General features: G+C 38.9%; 1 protein-coding gene across 3 annotated transcripts in view; it reads right to left on the bottom strand.

The window, feature by feature from the left end:
* Positions 1-12548, bottom strand: part of LOC139953560 (RNA cytidine acetyltransferase-like) — a 31457-nt gene extending 18909 nt beyond the window's left edge. For all 3 annotated transcript variants that reach the window (XM_071953002.1, XM_071953003.1, XM_071953001.1), the window contains exons 1-8: positions 12419-12548; positions 9710-9822; positions 8173-8264; positions 7237-7408; positions 4003-4187; positions 2917-3031; positions 1388-1629; positions 364-457 (exon numbers count right to left, since the gene is read on the bottom strand). In XM_071953002.1, coding sequence (XP_071809103.1) covers positions 364-457; positions 1388-1629; positions 2917-3031; positions 4003-4187; positions 7237-7408; positions 8173-8264; positions 9710-9817 — 1008 coding nt within the window. In that variant the 5' untranslated portion in view covers positions 9818-9822; positions 12419-12548. The remainder of the gene's footprint in view (positions 1-363; positions 458-1387; positions 1630-2916; positions 3032-4002; positions 4188-7236; positions 7409-8172; positions 8265-9709; positions 9823-12418) is intronic.
* Positions 12549-23173: the final 10625 nt, after the last annotated feature.

Genomic DNA, 23173 nt, shown 5'->3' with positions numbered 1-23173 from the left:
AAGGTATGTTTACATTTTGTAATGACTCTGAAATTAATGCCAATAAAAACTTACTTGGTACTAAGTACAGCAGTGTGTAAGCAGTTCAAACAGGGTAAATTCATTATTCATGAAGTTACAAATCGGGTCTAACTTAAGTTCGTTGTCTGAACATGGCCAGAGAGTGCTTGTAGATGGATTGCAAAAGGCATCATCGACCGCCATATTGATGAATTGTGCACGTGTGAAGAGCCGGCCATTGGCTGAAAGTCATGCGCAGCGCGTCCAGGCGTGCACTTTTCCATTGTAAACACATCAAAGATGGTGGTCATTGACACATATTACAATCCATCTACATGTATTAGATATTAGTTCCACACATACCTGATAGTCCAGAGCATCAAAGCCTTTGAAGATGAACTCAAAAAGTGTTCTCAAGTTCTCAGGACTTGGTGCAGTCACAAAAATATTGGAATACCTGTCAATATCAACAAGAACCATTCCATTATTTATCTTCAAACATGTATGAAATTTAAAAGACTAAAGGCCCGGTTCCACTGCAGCGATAACGATAACGATAACAATGCAAAGAGAAGGCATTCTATTGGTTGAATTGCTCCGCACAAAATATGCCCACGCTTATTCAACCAATCGAGGGCGTGTATTGATAACCTTTTTTTCGATCTCGTTATCTTGACCTGTGTGACCGGGCCTTTTAGCCCAGTTTGAATGTTTTGTTCGAATGTAGTATGAACCGGCTTATGGGTTGAATCCCATCCAGGCATCTGTGTCATTGAGCGAGACACTTTAACCATAATTGCTTCTCATCAACCAGGAGTAGATACGTAGGTTAAAAAAAAGGTATTATTTGTGTGCTTGATAACCTATATGTACTGAATGCATTAATTCGTCTGTGTTGCATCTTTCTAAGATGTTGAGATAGTTTCAGGAATTACATTGGTCAAGATTGAATATGCTTTGGTACATTGAACCTCTGAATATGCACAATATTTTTCTTCATTCAAATAATGGCACAAATGACTGATAAAAGGCACTGTACACGTTTGGTTATTGTCAAAGAACAGTATCCTCACTTGGTGTGTCCAATCATATGCATAAAATAAAAAAACTGTGAAAAAAATTTGCAAGGGAATGATGATTGAAAAAACACCCTTCATGTAGTTACACAAATTTGTGTGCATTAAAATGGCTTATAAAGGCTTCAGGCCTGAAGTCTTCTAATATTTGAGTGAGAAATTACCTCTTTTTCAAAATCCATATTACTTCATAGGGAGCCATTCTCACTATCAACAGCTCTCCATTGCTCGCTACAAAGTAAGTTTCTTTGCTAACAATTATTTAAAGTAATTAATTGAGGTGTTCAGTGCCTTTAAAGTGCAAAACTTACCCAAATGCTACAGCTGTTGCCATGGCAATACCAAGGGCAGCTGACTTTCCTCTGCCTCTGGCTGCCGTCATGCATAACGTACTGCGTAGAGTCTTCTCTGATATTGCTTCAACAAACTTTAAGACTGCCTTAGCTTGATCCACTGTCTTGGTACAGTTCACTAATGATCCCACGGGCTGTGTGTCTTGAAGGCTTGCTTTAAGATCTTTAAGTTCAGCATCACTTGGGCTCAGACTGTCCTCCTGAAATTGTTATATATCATGGGAAAATGTAAAACATGAAAGTCACCTGGAAGTGGTATTTTTTCAAAATAAAGCTTTTGTCACTAATATATGTGTTTTGATGAGTGGAATGTGAATAAACAGTTACCTAAGGTTTTAAATATCAGTTCTTATGTTATTTACAAATTTAAGAGTAGACCCCGACCCAAGAGGGCGCTGTTCGTGACGTCAATCGAGGCAGACTTTGCCTGCAATGCGTATAGTAAACACACGTGCAAAGTACATGTACGGACCAAGTCGTGAGTTTGTACGTTTCAAAAAAAGATTTTTGGGTTTTTTTTCCGGCAATGCCGACCAGGTGTATTGCTGCTGAATGCAGAAAAACACTTTTTGAAACGTACCAACTCACGTACATGTCACAAAAGGGGTAGGCGGAGTCAGCCCCCCAAACAACTTTATATATTTTTTAAACATATAAATCGTGACAAACAATTACTAAAAAAATTGTTTTATTGTTCGTAAGCATATACTCTTATGTTTGAAAGAAAAAAAATTCTATTTCCAGGTGACTTGAAATATTATACAAATAATGAATGTTTAACATGTTTAAGGGTGCCATGGTGTAAATATTTTTATGAGTTGAAAGATACATGTAGAAAGTTCTTTTCAACAAGGCGGGCCTATTAGTTTCCTTTTTTTAACCCAAACAACCAGTGAGTTACATGTAGCACTGTATATTCAGAACTTACTTCAGTCCTGTGAACAAAATCTAAAGGCGGAGCGTAGTTGGCTTGTTTGAGTAAACAGTGCCTAATACATGTAAGTGCATTCTGCACTGCTGCGTACTGTGAGAAACGCCGGCGCCATAATGTAGTATCTACTGTGCAGTAATGGTACGTCTATTTGCTATCACGTGATGGACAATCCTCCCAATCAAAAGGCGAGGATCTGCTTGGGTGTTATATCAACCAACCTACATGTACATGTACTTTTTAAAGTAAACTACACAGAAGGATTTTCCTGGAAAGTAAAATAAATTCATCCATAAAAGTTCAGGATTTCAAATAATCTGTAAAAAAGAGTACTTATGATGTGTTTGATGAATGATTTAACAGGTATAGACCTTTATCATGGTGCAGCCATTTTGAATTTCTCCAATTGATATCAATGTTACCAAACCGAGGCTGGAAGAACAAAATAGTCTGGTTCCTGTTTGCAAAATGATTTTTAGCATTCTTAATTGTTATTCGATACCAGGAACATGACCAAGATGGAGGCAGCATGAAAAAGGTCTATAGTTTGACTTACCATTGTTTTTGGAGGCACTGGTTTGATGGCTAGGATGTGTGATGATAGAGGTAGAATACTCAGCTTGTCATCTATGACCATACAACGCTTACATGTAGCTAGAGACAGCAGAAACCTGCAGTCATATCATCAAATGTACATAAAACTTTAACACAATAATTTTCCAAGTTTAACCCTGGGGTGGATTTCACAAAGAGTTAAGACAAGTCTTATCTCGAGTTAGGACGAGTTACTCGTCCTAACGAGTTACTCGTCCTCGACGAGTTACTCGTCCTAACTTAGGACTAGCCTTAAGCTTTTAATATCTCCTAGGACTAGTCCCAAGTTAGGACTAGTCCTAACTCTTTGTGATATTGACCCCTGACGACCAAGAGAGTTCATTGCTCAGAGTATCATGACTCAACCTCAGCTGTTGATACATTAGTGTAAAAGATTGTGAGAAAGTTCAGTCAGTTGAGCGAGAGGATGTCTTTAGCCGACGCCTTCTCGGGAAACTCTGATGGTCGTCTTCCATGCATCCCGGTCCAGCATCAGCGTCCTAAGCTCAGATGTTTCCTGTTGTGTAGCGTGTGGCTTTGAGAAAGAGGTAATTAATTTCTCACTTAATTAATAAGACTTCAGCTGAAGCCTTTTATTATGCATCTAAAAGCACAATAAGTAATTCAATAATGGGTTTTTTTTTGGTCTTGTTTCTTTTGTGAATTCAATGACCAATTGAGCCCCAAATTTCCCAGATTTTGTTATTTTATGCATGTTGTGATACACCAAGTGAGGATACTACTAGTGTTTGACAATTACCAAACATGTCCAGTGCCTTTAATATGAGACTTTTGAGACACTGGCGGCAGCAGCAGACGTTGCAGTCTTTTTTTTTTGTGGCTCTGAGCGTGCGTGCCTCATAGTGATAATAATAATAAGACTTGTAATGCGCACATATCCAACTGGGTGCTCAAGGCGCAGAAAGTGCTAAGTATTGTGCGCATAATGTAGGTCTGAGCACGTGCAGTAATGTGAAAAAGGACTGTCTTAAAGTCTCCCATTGAGCTTTCTTGCAATGCCTCCCTCAGTGTTGGATTCTTCATTTACCTTTCATTAAATCTGCCCACTACATCTTGATGAGCCTCAGTGCGATAGCGTGAATGTACATCCATGGATAGTGTATACAGCTGCTTCAGAGATGACATACTACGTAGAAGAATTACTACAATCCCACCCCCCTCTACTGTCTCAATGGTACGGGCCAACAGGTTAGGGGTCATAGCTTCAAAATCCTACATGAAAAGAACACAATTATTTTTATCATACAATGTAAGAAACGTCTACAGAGAGCATTGACTTGGTTTAAGTCTCCAAATGGAGGAAATGTTGGCCCTTTTAGCCTCCAAGTTGACTCATTTTTTGGTAATGTTCGCTGAATGAGGAATGAAGGAGAATAGTGATAGCCTATTCTTGCCTGACGCTTAGATCAATAACAATAGTAATTTAAGAAGACATTTATATGGCCCATAATGCAGTAGCCTCTATAGGCAACACAAAAGATATGATAATGAAAATATATGCATGATATCAGTACTGTATGATATACATAAAGCAGTTGTTAGAAAGGAAAAATTCAACCAATTTGAGTCTTCAAAAGTCCCTGGAAAATCTGAAGAGATGGTGGAAGGGGCAATGGAGGCCACAACCAAAAGCATCAAAGGCCAAGACCAGGGCCAGCAGAGGCCAAGACTAAGGGCAATGGTGGCCAAGACCAGGGGCAATGGAGGCCAAAACCAAGAGCAATGGAGGCCAAGACCAGGGCCAGCAGAGGCCAAGACCAGGGCCAGCAGAGGCCAAGACCAAGGGCAATGGAGGCCAAGACCAGGGCCAGCAGAGGCCAAGACCAAGGGCAATGGAGGCCAAGACCAAGTGCAATGGTGGCCAAGACCAGGGCCAGCAGAGGCCAAGACCAAGTGCAATGGAGGCCAAGACCAAGGCCAGCAGAGGCCAAGACTAAGGGCAATGGAGGCAAAGAACAAGGGCAATGGAGGCCAAAACCAAAAGCATCAAAGGCCAAGAACAAGGGCCAGCAGAGGCCAAGACCAAGGGCAATGGAGGCCAAAACCAAAAGCATCAAAGGCCAAGAACAAGGGCCAGCAGAGGCCAAGACCAAGGGCAATGGTCGCCAACACCAAGGGCAATGTACGCTAGGACTAAGGGCAATGGAGGCCTAGACCAAGGGCAATGGATGCCAAGACCAGGGCCAGCAGAGGCCAAGACCAAGGGCAATGTACGCTAGGACCAAGGGCAATGTAAGCTAGGACCAAGGGCACTTTGACCAGGTTCAAGGGTAATGGGGGCCAAGACCAAGGGCAATTCGACCAGGTTCAAGGGCAATGGGGGCCAAGACCAAGGGCAATTCGACCAGGTTCAAGGGCAATGGAGGCCAAGACCAAGGGCAATGGATGCCAAGACCAGGGCCAGCAGAGGCCAAGACCAAGGGCAATGTACGCTAGGACCAAGGGCAATGTAAGCTAGGACCAAGGGCACTTTGACCAGGTTCAAGGGTAATGGGGGCCAAGACCAAGGGCAATTCGACCAGGTTCAAGGGCAATGGGGGCCAAGACCAAAGGCAATTCGACCAGGTTCAAGGGCAATGGAGGCCAAGACCAAGGGCAATGGAGGCCAAGACCAGGGCCAGCAGAGGCCAAGACCAAGGGCAATGTACGCTAGGACCAAGGGCAATGTAAGCTAGGACCAAGGGCACTTTGACCAGGTTCAAAGGCAATGGGAGGCCATGACCCAGGGCAATTCGACCAGGTTCAAGGGTAATGGGGGCCAAGACCAAGGGCAATTCGACCAGGTTCAAGGGCAATGGGGGCCAAGACCAAAGGCAATTCGACCAGGTTCAAGGGCAATGGAGGCCAAGACCAAGGGCAATGGAGGCCAAGACCAGGGCCAGCAGAGGCCAAGACCAAGGGCAATGTACGCTAGGACCAAGGGCAATGTAAGCTAGGACCAAGGGCACATTGACCAGGTTCAAGGGTAATGGGGGCCAAGACCAAGGGCAATTCGACCAGGTTCAAGGGCAATGGGGGCCAAGACCAAAGGCAATTTCGACCAGGTTCAAGGGCAATGGGGGCCAAGACCAAAGGCAATTCGACCAGGTTCAAGGGCAATGGAGGCCAAGACCAAGGGCAATGGAGGCCAAGACCAGGGCCAGCAGAGGCCAAGACCAAGGGCAATGTACGCTAGGACCAAGGGCAATGTAAGCTAGGACCAAGGGCACTTTGACCAGGTTCAAAGGCAATGGGAGGCCATGACCCAGGGCAATTCGACCAGGTTCAAGGGTAATGGGGGCCAAGACCAAGGGCAATTCGACCAGGTTCAAGGGCAATGGGGGCCAAGACCAAAGGCAATTCGACCAGGTTCAAGGGCAATGGGGGCCAAGACCAAAGGCAATTCGACCAGGTTCAAGGGCAATGGGGGCCAAGACCAAAGGCAATTCGACCAGGTTCAAGGGTAATGGGGGCCAAGACCAAGGGCAATTCGACCAGGTTCAAGGGCAATGGAGGCATTGGTCGCTAATGTCATGTTATGAATCATTTCATCTATTGAGACTTCTCCACATGGATCATATCTTGAGATATTGATCTTAACACAGAGAGCAAGTTCGAGTGAGGCACTATAGGTGACCATTGGTTGATTTTGCCTGGTTACCTATGCATTCAATACATCCTGGGTACCAGGCAAAATCAACCAATGGTCGACTAAAGTGCCTCACTCGAACTTGCTCCATGTGTTCATGCAGCAGAACAGGTAATACACTAGGCACTCCATACTTTATGTCAAGGTCAAAGGTCAAAGGTCAAGTAAATAAACAAACTACTGGTGACTGTTACTGCATTGATACTAAATCTCATTGCCCATCATCAAGGTTTAAAGGAACACGTTGCCTTGGATCGGACGAGTTGGTCAAAACAAAAGCGTTTGTAACCGTTTTTTATATAATGCATATGGTTGGAAAGATGTTTTAAAAGTAGAATACAATGATCCACACAAGTTTGCCTCGAAATTGCGTGGTTTTCCTTCTACTGTGCGAACTAACATGGTCGGCCATTTATGGGAGTCAAAATTTTGACCCCCATAAATGGCCGACGTGTTAGTCGACAAGGTAAAACGAAAACCACGCAATTTCGAGGCATGTTTGTGTGGATCATTGTATTCTACTTTTACAACATCTTTCTACCCATATGCATTTTATAAAAAACGGTTACAAACGCTTTTCAAAGACCAACTCGACCGATCCAAAGCAACGTGTTCCTTTAAACATTATATTACCTGTAGTACACACATGCCATATGTGTTTCCTAGGATCTTATGGGTCTCTGAGTAGTAACAGTATCTGATGTTAGTAGCGGCAATGAATAATTCAAAAGGGTCATCTTCATTTACATCTATGGTACCACTCTTCAGTTTCTTCTGTAGATGCTTCATGCGCTTCTTACGATGGCTGTATCAAAGGGAAGGTATACATTTGGCAATCACTCAACATGCTCAATGGAACTATTTAGCCTCAGTTTTAACATGTAAATACGTATTAACCAGTTATGGTATTTTACGGTTAATACGTTTTTACATACAAAAATAATTTTTGACTCACTGCGACGAAAATTATTTTGTGACTTGTTTTACTCATTTCTTAAAAACTACAGCACCTCAGCAAGTAATATTTTAAGGGATGCTTTCTATGTACATGTTTATGTACCATCATTATCTTCACACACACCAAGTAAGTTTAATGTAAATCTGTGGACATTATGTTTTATCTTCCAGTACGCGCAAACCCACCTAGAACTACTAGGGGGATAAAAACATATACTACTTCCTCTGTTTTATATCCTACTTCCTCTGTTTCTATTACACAGTGTGTATTGTGAATGTCAATGCGTCACGCTCCATGTACAGACAGTGCAAAAATTACATTCTAAACTTTGTTCGCTTCGTCGCAAAATAATGTTCTGAAATTTGAAACTTTGTCGCAAAATAATGTTCTGAAATTTGAAACTTTGCGCGTTGACGTACATGAAACTGGAAGATAAATTTGTTATAACATGCGCGCTCGTGGAATGTGAACAAATAATAGCGCGTCTGCTTCCATGGGACGCAGAAGCGCTATATTTTTTCGTATCCAACTCGAGCTTGTGTGATAACTTATGTTGTGTTACAACTACATGGAGTACCCTATTGTTTAACAGCAGTGATCGTTGTACTTACCTACTGAAGCCTAGTTCTTTCTTGTAGCACCAGAGAACTGAGGGTCTAGCCTTCACCACAGCTTTGGATAACATGTGATGAAGGATCACAACCTGCATGTAAATTAAACACAATTCATTGTTACATCAACCATCCAATCATGACATTCCTAAAGGCAATGGACACTATTGGTTATTACTCAAAATAATTGTTATCATAACAACCTACTTGGTAGGGAGCAATGGAGAGCTATTGATAGTATAAAATATTGTGAGAAACGGCTCCCTCTGAAGTACCCTAGTGTTTGATAACAAGGTAATTTCCGACTCAAGCGTTAAAAGACTTCAGGCCTGAAGCCTTTTTAGGCATCTGAAAGCACACAAATTTGTCCAACAAGGGTGTTTTTTCTTTCATTGTTCTCTGGCAATTTCGACGACCAAATGAGACAACATTTTCACAGATTTGTTATTTTACGTGTATGCATGTTGAGATACACAATACTGGTCTTTGACAATTACCAATAAAAGTGTAGTATGTCACATTTTCGATTAAATTGAGTCAATATATGTACAAAAGGTGATGTATTTCTGTACAAATAAACTGTACAAGTTAATATCTTGTCCAAAAAGTGAATAAAACATGTAATAAGATAATGTTCTGGTCATTAACAATAAATGATGGGATTAATGCGTTAATGTGGTTCCAGCAACAGAGTCATATCTTTCCCACTACCTCCATGGGGTCCAGGTTAGTACAAACAAAAGTATTTTCAACACTCTACGCGACATATTGACCAATCTTAAACGAAGTGTATGTATATACATAGTCAGTGCAAAAAAGTTGTATCAACAATAATCATGGTAATTATGGCATTAAACTCATTTTAAAGATAATTGTAGATGAATCTTGTTATCTTATTATAAATTTCTTCATAATGTACTTGTAAACTTGTCTCAAACTACAAGTGATGGATTAAAACATTCCCTAAAAGTGGTTTACACATAACAACCAAAAGTTTTGACTTCTCTTTACGATAAGTGCACTGGGTTCTTTAATGTGTGTTACACATTTCATGGTCCAACGGCTTTACATCCCAAACGGACACAAATCAATCATAGTTGAGTTTCTTGATTATTTAACTAGGAGACAAGTGTCATGACCAGTGCCCAATTTCATGGCTCTGCTTACCGTAAGCACAGAATCGGCGCTTACGGAAGCAGGGAATTCTGTGCTTACGGCAAGCGTATTTCACGGGTTATTGGCGAATTTTTGCTTCTGCGTGTGCGTACTCCACGTTACTAGGCATTCTATGCTTACAAGGCTAGCGCAGAAATTCGTCGCTTGCGGGAAATTGGTGATCGTAAGCGCAGAATTTGGAGGTAAGCAGAGCCATGAAATTGGGCCCAGGACTTGAACCCACACTCTGCTGATCAGAAACACCAGAGATTGAATCCAGTGCGCTTGATCGCTCTAGAATGACAAGCCTCAAATGTCAATATTATTGTTATTTTTTTCACTTTGATGCACAAAGCCGATGGGATTAGAGACCTACACCTACCTGGTCCTTGCCATGGTCTCCAACAACAACAAACATCGATCGATGGCCAAGAGTTACTCCATTCTCTATCAGCACACGGATGCGATTGTCAATCTTTTTACGAACCATTCTTACTGAAATGAAAGTTCAGAAGAATAAGTGCATTTCTCTTTTAAGGAAACATTATAGGTCTTACCTAGTCCTAGAACTATGAGGTTTGTTCCACTATTGTCTCTCCTACGACTGTTTGCTGCATTTGCAAAAAGTGTACTGACTGGTACCCTGTGTGAGCTGCGCTGTTCCCTGCTGGAGGGGCTTGTTTGGTATACAAATCACAGATCGCCACTCTACACATCCTTGTACATAATTGTTGTAACAGTAAAACGGTGTGGTTGGGATCTGAATTTTGTAGTAAGAATTTATAACTTTTTAAGAATTTTTGAGTTTGCGGAGCGGATTTTCTCGATCCACCTCAAGCTCAATGAGAGTTCAAAAAACACACAGAGCCTAATTTTGGCAATAATTTTTTTTTTTTAAGATTTGAATGCAAAAAGAAATGGCAAAACGCATCGGTTGTGTTTTGAGGATGATTACATCCTAGAGGTTCGTGGAGAAGATAGCGGAACGAACCACATAGTTCTAGGAGTAGCGTTATGGAGGCCCAAAATATTACACCTCTAGTTTCTAGAAATTTGATAATCAATGAGCAAGTTGGCAAGATGGTTGATATAGTTTTAAAAGTTCACTCTTAAAAATCATGGGACTTTCACCCAAAGCTTGTGATGTTTAAAAAAAATTGCATTAGTCCTGGTCCTACTAAAACTAAAACGTGAAAACCGACAACACACAAACGTTACCGACATTTGACAACAAGTCCAGCGTGCCTACAACAAGTTTCACATACATGTACCTGAAAAATACAGCAAATAAACCGTGTAAACCAAGGAAGGATTCATTAGAACTACCATATCTGAATTTTTAACCTAAACCAGTACACAGTGTAGCACTAGCAGCAGCAGAAGATCTTTACATGACGCCCGCCCTCTATTGTGTACTGTTATAATCGCTAATTATCCGTCTTGCCGGTGTGGCAATCTCAGATGTCCGGCATGGTAAAAGATCCGGATTACCAAATACGATAGTATTGCATCATGCCATACCTGCGCACAGCAAGCAAAAGTAGTCGGTTTTAGTGCCGTGCTGAGTGGACTGTTTTGCTCGAGCTCGTAGCTGTCATGGCGGCGTCCACAAGTAATTTGTGTGGTGAACGAGTGGAGCGTCTACGACAGTATTGCGAAAAAAAGTAATCACATAATGAAGTATTTGAGGTTCATCTGTAAGCCAAAAGAGGGTTGCAAGTCGAAAAACCATCTCGTAAGATAACAAAAGAGGTCTGGAACATTTATTCGCGGTGGTAATAGCAGAGCACAGGAGACTCCTGACCCCACAGCATGCTAGGTCATCCTGGAAAGCTTGGCACGCCGGACATCTGAGACTGTGACTACTGCGTGCCGCAATGCCCGGTGATGTGACAAATTTTTCTATTGTACATTTCTGTCTATATTACAAAGCACACATAGTTCTAATAATGGTTAATTTGCAGTTGTTGAGGTATTTGTTGAAATTTGTTGTCGGCGTGTTGTCGCCACTCTGGACTTGTTTTCGGCATTGTTGGCTTGTTGTCGGCGTTATAGTAGGACCCTTATGATCATTAAGATCATGGTAAGCAGGTCAACGAACCTCATAATTCTACTAGGACAGTAGTAACCAGGGCCATGAAATTGGGCCCAGATTCAGATATATAATTATCTATTTTTTTTTAAGGATAACTTTTTGCCCCCACTTTTTTATGGTCGCACTTAATTAAATACCGACATCTCACGACCCCTCACGACAAAACTCACGACAACAAATTTTAAATGCACTTCAAAAGACTATTTGAACATAAGTCAACGGTTAAGTATATTTTTCACAAACTTTTACAAAATTCAAAAAGGGATATCATATTGAGGTAAAGTAAAGTCAACTAAGTCAACTCGGGTACGAGTTGACTTAGTAGGCATGTGTTGACTTGGGTACCGTATACCATCATTGACCATATGCATCTAAATCACTTTTAAACTGTTGAAAATGTTGTTCTTTTAACTGTAAAAAAGGTGTTTTTTACCCCGAATTTAGTAGCAAACGGAAATATTTGCCATGTGTCTTTCGACGTACTAGGACGCTTCTATTACACCGCAGGGGGCATGGGTAATTTCTGAGGGCTGAGTTGTATTTTTTTCTTTTTGGTTTTAGCTGCTGTTTTTTTTTCTTTCTTGTTAGTAACTAACTTACTAAGACGACACTCTGGAATTCAATAATTATAAAAGGGAAGATTTAAATATAATATTTTTTTAAACTCTATGGGGACTACATGTATGAGGAGAGGCACATAAAATGGTAAATAATCATCTTGCATATTGTATCACCCCTAAATTCGGGGTAAGAAACACTTTTTGTACACTTAAAAATACAATTTTTTCAACAGTTTGAAAGTGATTTGGGTGCATATGACTCTTGTGCATATATTTACCGGTTGAATTATGTTCAAATGTTCTGTTAATAAAGTGCATTTAATAATTGTTGTCGTGAGTTGTCGTGACCCTCCTAAAATAAAAAGTAAAATTTAAAGTTTTAAATAATGTTTTGAAAAACATTCAAAACAAAGCATATCACTCGACAACAACTCACTATATCCCGTCGATCCGTCGGTGTGTATGTGTGTGAGTGGTGATACCAGTGATCTAATGAGACTGAGTGAGAGACTGAGTAGTGAGTTACAACACCATGAACACCATGAACACGTGTGAAGAGTTACGGTTGACACTTATTCTCAAACGTTTGGGGTTCATTGGTACACACAATTAGTATCCGAAGTAATAAGGCTACACTAAACTGGCAGCAACAGTCCTCACACTTCCCACGATTGGCCGTGTACACAATACAGCGTATAGTCAACACGCACGCTGACTGCATGAAAAGACCCCACTAATATACCCTTCACAGAACCCGTCCCCAAAGTATTTAAACCCCGGTAGAATTTCTTCAAAGTTTTAGAATCTATTAATGAAGAATGTAGCTTAATAAATATTATTTTTTCATATTTTTCCTATGTATAGTTGTCAACTTATTCAAAGTTAAAGTCATCTCAAACGTTTGGGGCTCATCGGTTTCCTAGTACCGCCAATACAGCGTATATAGTCAACACGCACGCTAACTGCATGAAAAGACCCCACTAATATACCCTTCACAGAACCCGTCCCCAAAGTATTTAAACCCCGGTAGAATTTCTTCAAAGTTTTAGAATCTATTAATGAAGAATGTAGCTTAATAAATAATATTTTTTCATATTTTTCCTATGTATAGTTGTCAACTTATTCAAAGTTAAAGTCATCTCAAACGTTTGGGGCTCATCGATTTCAAAGTACCGCCAATACAGCGTATAGTCAACACGCACGCTGACTGCATGAAAAGACCCCACTAATATACCCTTCACAGAACCCGTCCCCAAAGTATTTAAACCCCGGTAGAATTTCTTCAAAGTTTTAGAATCTATTAATGAAGAATGTAGCTTAATAAATATTATTTTTTCATATTTTTCCTATGTATAGTTGTCAACTTATTCAAAGTTAAAGTCATCTCAAACGTTTGGGGCTCATCGGTTTCCTAGTACCGCCAATACAGCGTATAGTCAACACGCACGCTAACTGCATGAAAAGACCCCACTAATATACCCTTCACAGAACCCGTCCCCAAAGTATTTAAACCCCGGTAGAATTTCTTCAAAGTTTTAGAATCTATTAATGAAGAATGTAGCTTAATAAATATTATTTTTTCATATTTTTCCTATGTATAGTTGTCAACTTATTCAAAGTTAAAGTCATCTCAAACGTTTGGGGCTCATCGATTTCAAAGTACCGCCAATACAGCGTATAGTCAACACGCACGCTGACTGCATGAAAAGACCCCACTAATATACCCTTCACAGAACCCGTCCCCAAAGTATTTAAACCCCGGTAGAATTTCTTCAAAGTTTTAGAATCTATTAATGAAGAATGTAGCTTAATAAATATTATTTTTTCATATTTTTCCTATGTATAGTTGTCAACTTATTCAAAGTTAAAGTCATCTCAAACGTTTGGGGCTCATCGGTTTCCTAGTACCGCCAATACAGCGTATAGTCAACACGCACGCTAACTGCATGAAAAGACCCCACTAATATACCCTTCACAGAACCCGTCCCCAAAGTATTTAAACCCCGGTAGAATTTCTTCAAAGTTTTAGAATCTATTAATGAAGAATGTTGCTTAATAAATATTATTTTTTCATATTTTTCCTATGTATAGTTGTCAACTTATTCAAAGTTAAAGTCATCTCAAACGTTTGGGGCTCATCGATTTCAAAGTACCGCCAATACAGCGTATAGTCAACACGCACGCTGACTGCATGAAAAGACCCCACTAATATACCCTTCACAGAACCCGTCCCCAAAGTATTTAAACCCCGGTAGAATTTCTTCAAAGTTTTAGAATCTATTAATGAAGAATGTAGCTTAATAAATATTATTTTTTCATATTTTTCCTATGTATAGTTGTCAACTTATTCAAAGTTAAAGTCATCTCAAACGTTTGGGGCTCATCGGTTTCCTAGTACCGCCAATACAGCGTATATAGTCAACACGCACGCTAACTGCATGAAAAGACCCCACTAATATACCCTTCACAGAACCCGTCCCCAAAGTATTTAAACCCCGGTAGAATTTCTTCAAAGTTTTAGAATCTATTAATGAAGAATGTAGCTTAATAAATAATATTTTTTCATATTTTTCCTATGTATAGTTGTCAACTTATTCAAAGTTAAAGTCATCTCAAACGTTTGGGGCTCATCGATTTCAAAGTACCGCCAATACAGCGTATAGTCAACACGCACGCTGACTGCATGAAAAGACCCCACTAATATACCCTTCACAGAACCCGTCCCCAAAGTATTTAAACCCCGGTAGAATTTCTTCAAAGTTTTAGAATCTATTAATGAAGAATGTAGCTTAATAAATATTATTTTTTCATATTTTTCCTATGTATAGTTGTCAACTTATTCAAAGTTAAAGTCATCTCAAACGTTTGGGGCTCATCGGTTTCCTAGTACCGCCAATACAGCGTATAGTCAACACGCACGCTAACTGCATGAAAAGACCCCACTAATATACCCTTCACAGAACCCGTCCCCAAAGTATTTAAACCCCGGTAGAATTTCTTCAAAGTTTTAGAATCTATTAATGAAGAATGTAGCTTAATAAATATTATTTTTTCATATTTTTCCTATGTATAGTTGTCAACTTATTCAAAGTTAAAGTCATCTCAAACGTTTGGGGCTCATCGGTTTCCTAGTACCGCCAATACAGCGTATAGTCAACACGCACGCTAACTGCATGAAAAGACCCCACTAATATACCCTTCACAGAACCCGTCCCCAAAGTATTTAAACCCCGGTAGAATTTCTTCAAAGTTTTAGAATCTATTAATGAAGAATGTTGCTTAATAAATATTATTTTTTCATATTTTTCCTATGTATAGTTGTCAACTTATTCAAAGTTAAAGTCATCTCAAACGTTTGGGGCTCATCGATTTCAAAGTACCGCCAATACAGCGTATAGTCAACACGCACGCTGACTGCATGAAAAGACCCCACTAATATACCCTTCACAGAACCCGTCCCCAAAGTATTTAAACCCCGGTAGAATTTCTTCAAAGTTTTAGAATCTATTAATGAAGAATGTAGCTTAATAAATATTATTTTTTCATATTTTTCCTATGTATAGTTGTCAACTTATTCAAAGTTAAAGTCATCTCAAACGTTTGGGGCTCATCGGTTTCCTAGTACCGCCAATACAGCGTATAGTCAACACGCACGCTAACTGCATGAAAAGACCCCACTAATATACCCTTCACAGAACCCGTCCCCAAAGTATTTAAACCCCGGTAGAATTTCTTCAAAGTTTTAGAATCTATTAATGAAGAATGTAGCTTAATAAATATTATTTTTTCATATTTTTCCTATGTATAGTTGTCAACTTATTCAAAGTTAAAGTCATCTCAAACGTTTGGGGCTCATCGGTTTCCTAGTACCGCCAATACAGCGTATAGTCAACACGCACGCTAACTGCATGAAAAGACCCCACTAATATACCCTTCACAGAACCCGTCCCCAAAGTATTTAAACCCCGGTAGAATTTCTTCAAAGTTTTAGAATCTATTAATGAAGAATGTTGCTTAATAAATATTATTTTTTCATATTTTTCCTATGTATAGTTGTCAACTTATTCAAAGTTAAAGTCATCTCAAACGTTTGGGGCTCATCGATTTCAAAGTACCGCCAATACAGCGTATAGTCAACACGCACGCTGACTGCATGAAAAGACCCCACTAATATACCCTTCACAGAACCCGTCCCCAAAGTATTTAAACCCCGGTAGAATTTCTTCAAAGTTTTAGAATCTATTAATGAAGAATGTAGCTTAATAAATATTATTTTTTCATATTTTTCCTATGTATAGTTGTCAACTTATTCAAAGTTAAAGTCATCTCAAACGTTTGGGGCTCATCGGTTTCCTAGTACCGCCAATACAGCGTATAGTCAACACGCACGCTAACTGCATGAAAAGACCCCACTAATATACCCTTCACAGAACCCGTCCCCAAAGTATTTAAACCCCGGTAGAATTTCTTCAAAGTTTTAGAATCTATTAATGAAGAATGTAGCTTAATAAATATTATTTTTTCATATTTTTCCTATGTATAGTTGTCAACTTATTCAAAGTTAAAGTCATCTCAAACGTTTGGGGCTCATCGGTTTCCTAGTACCGCCAATACAGCGTATAGTCAACACGCACGCTAACTGCATGAAAAGACCCCACTAATATACCCTTCACAGAACCCGTCCCCAAAGTATTTAAACCCCGGTAGAATTTCTTCAAAGTTTTAGAATCTATTAATGAAGAATGTTGCTTAATAAATATTATTTTTTCATATTTTTCCTATGTATAGTTGTCAACTTATTCAAAGTTAAAGTCATCTCAAACGTTTGGGGCTCATCGATTTCAAAGTACCGCCAATACAGCGTATAGTCAACACGCACGCTGACTGCATGAAAAGACCCCACTAATATACCCTTCACAGAACCCGTCCCCAAAGTATTTAAACCCCGGTAGAATTTCTTCAAAGTTTTAGAATCTATTAATGAAGAATGTAGCTTAATAAATATTATTTTTTCATATTTTTCCTATGTATAGTTGTCAACTTATTCAAAGTTAAAGTCATCTCAAACGTTTGGGGCTCATCGGTTTCCTAGTACCGCCAATACAGCGTATAGTCAACACGCACGCTAACTGCATGAAAAGACCCCACTAATATACCCTTCACAGAACCCGTCCCCAAAGTATTTAAACCCCGGTAGAATTTCTTCAAAGTTTTAGAATCTATTAATGAAGAATGTAGCTTAATAAATATTATTTTTTCATATTTTTCCTATGTATAGTTGTCAACTTATTCAAAGTTAAAGTCATCTCAAACGTTTGGGGCTCATCGGTTTCCTAGTACCGCCAATACAGCGTATAGTCAACACGCACGCTAACTGCATGAAAAGACCCCACTAATATACCCTTCACAGAACCCGTCCCCAAAGTATTTAAACCCCGGTAGAATTTCTTCAAAGTTTTAGAATCTATTAATGAAGAATGTTGCTTAATAAATATTATTTTTTCATATTTTTCCTATGTATAGTTGTCAACTTATTCAAAGTTAAAGTCATCTCAAACGTTTGGGGCTCATCGATTTCAAAGTACCGCCAATACAGCGTATAGTCAACACGCACGCTGACTGCATGAAAAGACCCCACTAATATACCCTTCACAGAACCCGTCCCCAAAGTATTTAAACCCCGGTAGAATTTCTTCAAAGTTTTAGAATCTATTAATGAAGAATGTAGCTTAATAAATATTATTTTTTCATATTTTTCCTATGTATAGTTGTCAACTTATTCAAAGTTAAAGTCATCTCAAACGTTTGGGGCTCATCGGTTTCCTAGTACCGCCAATACAGCGTATAGTCAACACGCACGCTAACTGCATGAAAAGACCCCACTAATATACCCTTCACAGAACCCGTCCCCAAAGTATTTAAACCCCGGTAGAATTTCTTCAAAGTTTTAGAATCTATTAATGAAGAATGTAGCTTAATAAATATTATTTTTTCATATTTTTCCTATGTATAGTTGTCAACTTATTCAAAGTTAAAGTCATCTCAAACGTTTGGGGCTCATCGGTTTCCTAGTACCGCCAATACAGCGTATAGTCAACACGCACGCTAACTGCATGAAAAGACCCCACTAATATACCCTTCACAGAACCCGTCCCCAAAGTATTTAAACCCCGGTAGAATTTCTTCAAAGTTTTAGAATCTATTAATGAAGAATGTTGCTTAATAAATATTATTTTTTCATATTTTTCCTATGTATAGTTGTCAACTTATTCAAAGTTAAAGTCATCTCAAACGTTTGGGGCTCATCGATTTCAAAGTACCGCCAATACAGCGTATAGTCAACACGCACGCTGACTGCATGAAAAGACCCCACTAATATACCCTTCACAGAACCCGTCCCCAAAGTATTTAAACCCCGGTAGAATTTCTTCAAAGTTTTAGAATCTATTAATGAAGAATGTAGCTTAATAAATATTATTTTTTCATATTTTTCCTATGTATAGTTGTCAACTTATTCAAAGTTAAAGTCATCTCAAACGTTTGGGGCTCATCGGTTTCCTAGTACCGCCAATACAGCGTATAGTCAACACGCACGCTAACTGCATGAAAAGACCCCACTAATATACCCTTCACAGAACCCGTCCCCAAAGTATTTAAACCCCGGTAGAATTTCTTCAAAGTTTTAGAATCTATTAATGAAGAATGTAGCTTAATAAATATTATTTTTTCATATTTTTCCTATGTATAGTTGTCAACTTATTCAAAGTTAAAGTCATCTCAAACGTTTGGGGCTCATCGATTTTCCTAAAGAACCCATTGTACTGTCAATTACACATACTTACTGCAAGAATAAAACACTCCCATAATTCGTCTTTAAAGTGTCTGAACATCAACGGAAATTTTGTTAACGCTCTTGGCTTATCGGTTTATTGTTACACACTACATCGTGCAGTCAATACACACACTGACTGCAAGAATAAAACACTCCCCTATTTAAAACTCCCCTCACTTAACCTGCTTTAAAGAGTCTAAACATCAACTGAAATTATTAAAACCCTTAAAGTCTATTTTCGAAGAGTTTAGCTTGATGAAAATATATTCGTTAAAATTTTTTCATAGTTGTGAATACGCACTTCTTTAAATGTTCTGTTATGGGCTCATTGGTTTATTGTAAGACACAGGATTGGCCAATGAACAATCTCCTTTTGACCTCTAGGTGAGGGCGCCCTACTGAAAACTGAAATTACGTCATAGACCTTATCGCAAATACCAATGCGCAAGCGCAGACTGTTGAATGAGGTGCATTGTGGGATAGATGTGGATCAAATTTGGATACCAGCTAGACCACAATGCACCTACTTTCAAGCTTTACGCGCGCGCCCCAGTATTTGCGAAAAGGTCTTCTATGATGTGCATAACGTCTCTTAATGTTTATGCATGAGATTCGTCATGATACTAGCCCAAAACGAGGCGATGGGCGCAGCCACTGCAAGTGATGGGGGACTTGCGCCCATAGCCTCATTTTTGGTAAGAATTATGACGTCATGCATAAATATTAAGAGAGGCGTATAGAGCACAGATATAGAATTAAACAACTACATCGGCCGCGCGTGCATGCGCGGGTTCTGGCATGGGGCAGCCATTAGCCTATCTCCAATGTGTATCATCACCAGCACGTGACTTTTAGCGCGTCCATTGTTCATTTTCTGCGCGTTGCCACCAGCACGTGACTTTTTAGCGCGTCCATGAAAAAATTGAAATGTTTTTGAACGGCTTATGGCGCGTATGTACGCACGGCCGATATAGGTATAGAGTTAGGCCGTGTCCGAATTGGCGACTTCGGCTACAGCTACGGCTAGGGCGCGCGCGTCTGCTTTTCTTCAACACTGACAGACGCGCTGATCTAGCCGTAGCTGTAGCCAAAGTCGCCAATTCGGACACGGCCTTATATAGACCTTTCTTTTGTTGATAAACAAACCGCCTTGGTTGGCATGGTCGGCCGAATGTTAGTAAATCATTAAATCGTAAAAACAGATGTTTTAACAAAATTCAACATTTTCTTCAAACTTTCAATTAAATAAAATACCTCTCATAATTAGTTGTTTTGTTTTCAACAAAATGAACAAATTTGGTTCATTGTTACAAAAATATATCGATCTTTTCTTGATTTGCACATATGGCTTTCCACTAAACCACTCTGGGTTTTCGGCGATACCTTTAACATGCTACCACCTTTTAAATTGAAATGTTCACAGGCTAGTTATACTGTATATATCTACATTTAAGATGAATTAAAACAATCAAAAGGAAAAACCCTAGTTAGACGGTCCCGTTAAGGCATTCCAATGCATCGAGTTTGTTTTTTAAAGAACTGCTCGTTTACTTTTATAAGAGTTGTTATGTTTGAAACGAAAAAAAAAAAAGAAAAAAAAGTGAATTTTCTTTTGCAAAATTATTACTTGGATTAAACAACACAGAACACACTTTGAGGATACTCAAACTCTCACAACTGATCTTCTTCGCATTTCTCGTCAGCGACCTCAAGACTGCAACCGTCGGTCTTGTGAAAAAGATGCTTTACGGCTTCCAAAACCAAGACGTCTGTCAAGTACTGTAATCTGTAAGGAAAATGTAGAATCCTGTAATGTTGCATTGTTGTAAGCTTGCATTTTTAAATTATAAGTATTTGACGGTCCACACGGCCTTCGTGGAGGACGTATGACTAGCGGACACTATAGCTATTTTAACGAAATGTTTTAGCATCATATGAAACAAATCTTGAAAGGATCCCATTAATGTGTGTTTACCTGTAGACATTAGGTTAAAATTAATATATGATTCGTATTAATTTAAAAACCTTATAATATTGTATTATTCTTAAGCTTAATCTTTTGAGAAGTTCATTCCAATACAAGTCCCTCAAAGAAATAGTTGTTTCAAAAAATGTTGTGAAAGTCTGGAAATTTTTAATGAAATATAATAGGTACAAAATTAAAAACAATAACAATGTGAACGCGTTTTAAATATTTTTTAATATTTTGTGTATGTATACATTGAATCATACAAAGTAACAACGCTGCATTATTAGCTTACTACTCCTCCCCTCTTTTTAATATTTTTGGCCCACAAAAGACTGTTCAAGCGTTGACACTGAGTTTGCTTTGTTTTCATCCATCAGAATAATGATGTAGTGCTTTTAAGATATCGAATCGACTGTATAAGTTGTATGCTTGTACTTACTGCGGCTGACGATAATCCGACTTTTGAAGACGACGGGCCAAAGTTTTCGGAAACTTGAAGTTCCTTGGTGCCATGAGTGAAAATAGCCCCCTGTGGAGAAAAGAAGGATGTCCTTTAAAATACACTTTGAACTGGTGTTTATCTATCGACAGTGGCCCTTTAGACATAGGTACTGACTCCGCCGTAACACAGCTGCTTTTCTTATTCTTGCACGGCTAATACTGCCCATATTTTAAGTTAAATTTATTGAACCTCATTTCTAACTGAACAATCCACTTCGGATGACCTGGCCCTGCTGGGGTCTCCCCTATAGATCATACAACTCCTGTCTTCCACTGCGTCATCTTGTTCATGAAACTGAGGTGATCATGATCCTGCTTACAGTTAGAATAAGAAGCCTTTATTTAAGTTACATTTGATATCAGCCGACGAGCTATAATAATACGAAATAAGACAATGACTTTAATGGTAAAGACATAATTAACAAATTATCTCGGAACACTTTAAAATAAAGAAGTGATTTTTAATTGACATGTCTAATGTACAGGTTCCAATTTAATTTTGAGTAATTTCCAATAGTGCCCACTGCCTTTAATACATAGAAATAGAGATAAACAATGTTTACATAAGCCGGTATATACCTTGTGATCTTTTGATCCTTTAATTCGACTTGATAATGGTCCTGAAGACGTTCATCAAGACCATCCTTGACCTTGTATAAAGAACATACCACAGTAATTAATTTTCATTAACGATGTTTTCTGGGACAATGAGTACAATTTTTGGTTACGTTAAACCTACACTGCAAATCTCGTTGGTCAAAATTTGCCCAACTTTTGTGCCCAACGTTGGTTCAAATATCAACTGACTACATTATTGGGCATATCTTAACCAATAGTGGTTTGGCAAAAACTTATATCCAATAGTTGGGTAGACAGTTTAACGAAACAAGTTGGTCAAATCAGTTTAACCAACAGTTTGGTCAATACACCGTATCCAATAGTTGGGTAAACAGTTTGACACAACAAGTTGGTAAAATCCGTTGAACCAACAGTTTGGGCAATAAACTGTACCCTATAGTTGGGTAAACAGTTTTACACAACAAGTTGGTAAAATCAGTTTAACCAACAGTTTGGTCAACTCTGCCCAAGCATGTTGGGCAACGATTTTGTTTAATCAACTTCCATTTATTTGTAACAAACTAATTAGTAATGCAATTACCCAACACATTTTGTGACCAACAAATTTGCAGTGTATGTGTGATAATGGTTGTTGGGCCAAAGAGGAACAACATGTGTGGCACTCACATCTGAACGTTTTATTTACTGGTAGCCTGTGGACTACATGTTCGCAACATTCCAGAACGAGAAGTAGTAGCCTATAATATTATGATTTTAAACAACCGTCACAGTCACTTAAAAAGAACAAATTAGTTATACCTCTGCTGAAATCACGGTCATGCCGTACCCGGCTATCTTTGCATTTCTTTCCTTGATCCCCTTCATGAAGGTGGTGTGCCTCTTAGAACTATAATTATAATTGATAAAAGTGAAATGACAATTGATACAGTCGCTTACACTGTTTGAAAAGGATGATCTATCTTGCAAAATGGTTACATAGACAACTTATATCTCACGTTTTACATGATTATATCGACCAACTTTTCACCATTATAGAATACGCTAGTGCTGTCTTGAAAGTGATTATAACGAATTATTTGTATCTGGAAGAACAAAATAAAGAAGCATTATGCAAGCGTTACAGCTATGTGAATTGTAAGAGACATTTACAGTATAGTGAATTTTTCAAATAATGTATCGGTATCATACCTTACTCGTTCTTGCATGATGTCGTCCAAGTATGAGACTGTGGTATGAAACTTAAATCAAAAACATGTTTATGTCAATGAGGTTACAAACGTTATTCTGAGGCAAAATTTACCATAAAACAA

This window comes from Asterias amurensis, chromosome 22, assembly GCF_032118995.1.
Source record: "Asterias amurensis chromosome 22, ASM3211899v1".
NCBI classification, from domain to species: domain Eukaryota; kingdom Metazoa; phylum Echinodermata; class Asteroidea; order Forcipulatida; family Asteriidae; genus Asterias; species Asterias amurensis.
Note: the sequence above shows the minus strand (reverse complement) of the source record. Positions and strands in the feature narration are given on the sequence as shown.